This window comes from Vicia villosa, linkage group LG3 (genome assembly GCF_029867415.1).
Source record: "Vicia villosa cultivar HV-30 ecotype Madison, WI linkage group LG3, Vvil1.0, whole genome shotgun sequence".
NCBI lineage: Eukaryota > Viridiplantae > Streptophyta > Magnoliopsida > Fabales > Fabaceae > Vicia > Vicia villosa.
This window is the reverse complement of record NC_081182.1, coordinates 207,020,632-207,022,688: the sequence shown is the minus strand read 5'-3', so window position 1 is coordinate 207,022,688 and position 2,057 is coordinate 207,020,632. Positions and strand designations below refer to the sequence as shown.

Below are 2,057 nucleotides of genomic sequence, written 5' to 3'. Positions count from 1 at the left end.
GAATGAAATCATTCAACCCCACACCTTGTTGTTGCAATTGCCTCATTATATAAAACAAGAGCTTCATTCATTATCTTAGGCCGAGTCAATGCGTTGGCTCTTTTTCCTCCTGATGGATGGGTATCAAAAAAACATGTAAGCATAGAATCGTTGTCACGTTCATATAACGTTTCTATCTTTTCACATACTTTAGGTGCCACCTGAGGATCATAGCCAGCTGCTGCCATTAGTAGAAGGCCGATGTAATCAGCTTCGATTTCAAACCTGAAAATTGTGAATAGATTGGATTATTGGATGATAGCAGATTAGCATATGAATATGAATAGATTAGAAAAAGAAAGAAAATGAATTAATGATACCGTCGGTGGAAAGGTAGTCTAGAGACAAGCGGCGCCACTTGCTTACTATAATCAATGCTGATAAACTTGTTAAGCCCCATATACACAATATAAATCCACACGCTCTTTGTGATTTTTTCAGCAGGGTGTCGAGCCACAATATGTGCAACCTATAATTGACAGGAAAACCAACATAAGTTACTAAGTCTTTGTTATCTTTAGTTTAAATTAGCAATTTGCGAGGTATTAAGATTTACAACTGCAGAAAAATAATAGAATACTGGCCTCATGTGCAATACAAGTTGCAATCTCCGCATCATTTGAAAAATGGTTAATAAGAACCTTGGATATAATCATCTTGCCACCAGGGCAACATTGGCAAGTTAAGTCAGGAGCATTGACAACCAAAATCTCCCAATTTAATCCATCCAGATGGGACATAGAAGGCGGTAACCTTCGAATAAGACGCAACCAAAGAAGATGCAAAAAGCTATAGTTAGAAGAAGCAGACCTCATTTTGTTCCTCTCTTTCTGCAATGCATTGAGAATGTTATTGAGAATCTTTTTAACCCTAACAGTATGTGGATGTGAAGGAGGCAAAATTGCATCTCGTCGGAAACTTTGTTTGAATAGTTGAAACTGTTTCTCGCCGCGACTTCTCTCCCTCTGATGTGTTGGGTATATAATATAACGTGATCGTTTAGTGTATGGAACAGTTTCGTATTTTCTGAATTTCCACTTGAAACGATCGATGAAGCCTTTGGGCATTTTTTCAGAATCCACGCAGTAAAATCTGTTGGGAATGTGAAATAGTTTGTTAGGAAAAGAAGTTAGCGCATGAGGATTGAGATTTCTCATTAGGTTTTCTACTTTCAAAAACGGAAGATGCTTGCTTGGTGAGATGAGTGAAAGAGTAATGTAACAGAATGCCTCTCAGAAAAATGAGGAGGTACAACAACTCTTGAACCAACGTAACAAACTTTGTTTTCTTTTTTCTCTCTTCCAAAATTTTCATTAAAATGGAACTATATAGGGACAAATACAAAAAGTGGTACTACTATAGGCACACAAATACTAACCAATAGGTCTAGTGAGCGATGGGATGAACCCTCTTTGTAGCTATTTAAGGATTAAGTAAGCTTTTATTTTATATTTATATATATATATATATATATATATATATATATATATATATATATATATATATATATATATATATGGAGAACTAAAGGTTCTCTAACTCGATTACACATAGAAACGGAAAACCTCAACAAAAGGTAATATTACAAATCAATTATACATATAATAGAAGAAACAGAGATTCCTTACCAAACTCGTAAAAGAAGTAATTGAAATAAGTAATTTTCTCGCAAAAAGACCACTTTCAAACCAAGAGCTTGATGTTCCACGGTATTATTTTTTATAAAATAGTTGTTCAATTTTAATTTTAATTTTAACTTTAATAAAGACTAATATAATGACCAAACTGAGTAAATGCATAAAAAATACCAGCTTTGTAACAATGATAGCATAAAGTAGCTATTTGGGTAATGAATTATATTCTGTGATGAAAATATAGTTCCACATAATTTTTATAACATTTTACTTTATTATTTTTTAATAGTTATAATTTTATTATATTAATTATAAAAAAATACAGTGTGTATAAAAATTTGGATTTAAGAAAATAACATTACAAATTAACAGAAAAGAAAAGTG

At 32.5% G+C, this 2,057-nt stretch overlaps 1 protein-coding gene across 1 annotated transcript; it reads right to left on the bottom strand.

The window, feature by feature from the left end:
* Window positions 1-8: 8 nt before the first annotated feature.
* On the bottom strand, window positions 9-1,314 carry LOC131659818 (mitochondrial metalloendopeptidase OMA1-like). The gene is made up of 3 exons (XM_058928947.1): window positions 624-1,314; window positions 360-508; window positions 9-264 (listed from the first exon to the last, which is right to left on the bottom strand). The coding sequence occupies exons 1-3, from the start codon at window positions 1,194-1,196 to the stop codon at window positions 9-11; spliced, it is 978 nt and encodes a 325-aa protein (XP_058784930.1). The 5' UTR covers window positions 1,197-1,314.
* Between the last annotated feature and the right edge of the window lie 743 nt (window positions 1,315-2,057).

Bases quoted from the DNA above. Each gene is read 5' to 3' on its own strand.
- LOC131659818 (XM_058928947.1), bottom strand. From the start codon at position 1,196: ATGAGAAATCTCAATCCTCATGCGCTAACTTCTTTTCCTAACAAACTA. The intron at 509-623 runs GCCAGTATTCTA...TGTCAATTATAG, and splicing joins CAACTTGTATTGCACATGAG to GTTGCACATATTGTGGCTCG. The intron at 265-359 runs GTATCATTAATT...CACAATTTTCAG, and splicing joins AGACTACCTTTCCACCGACG to GTTTGAAATCGAAGCTGATT.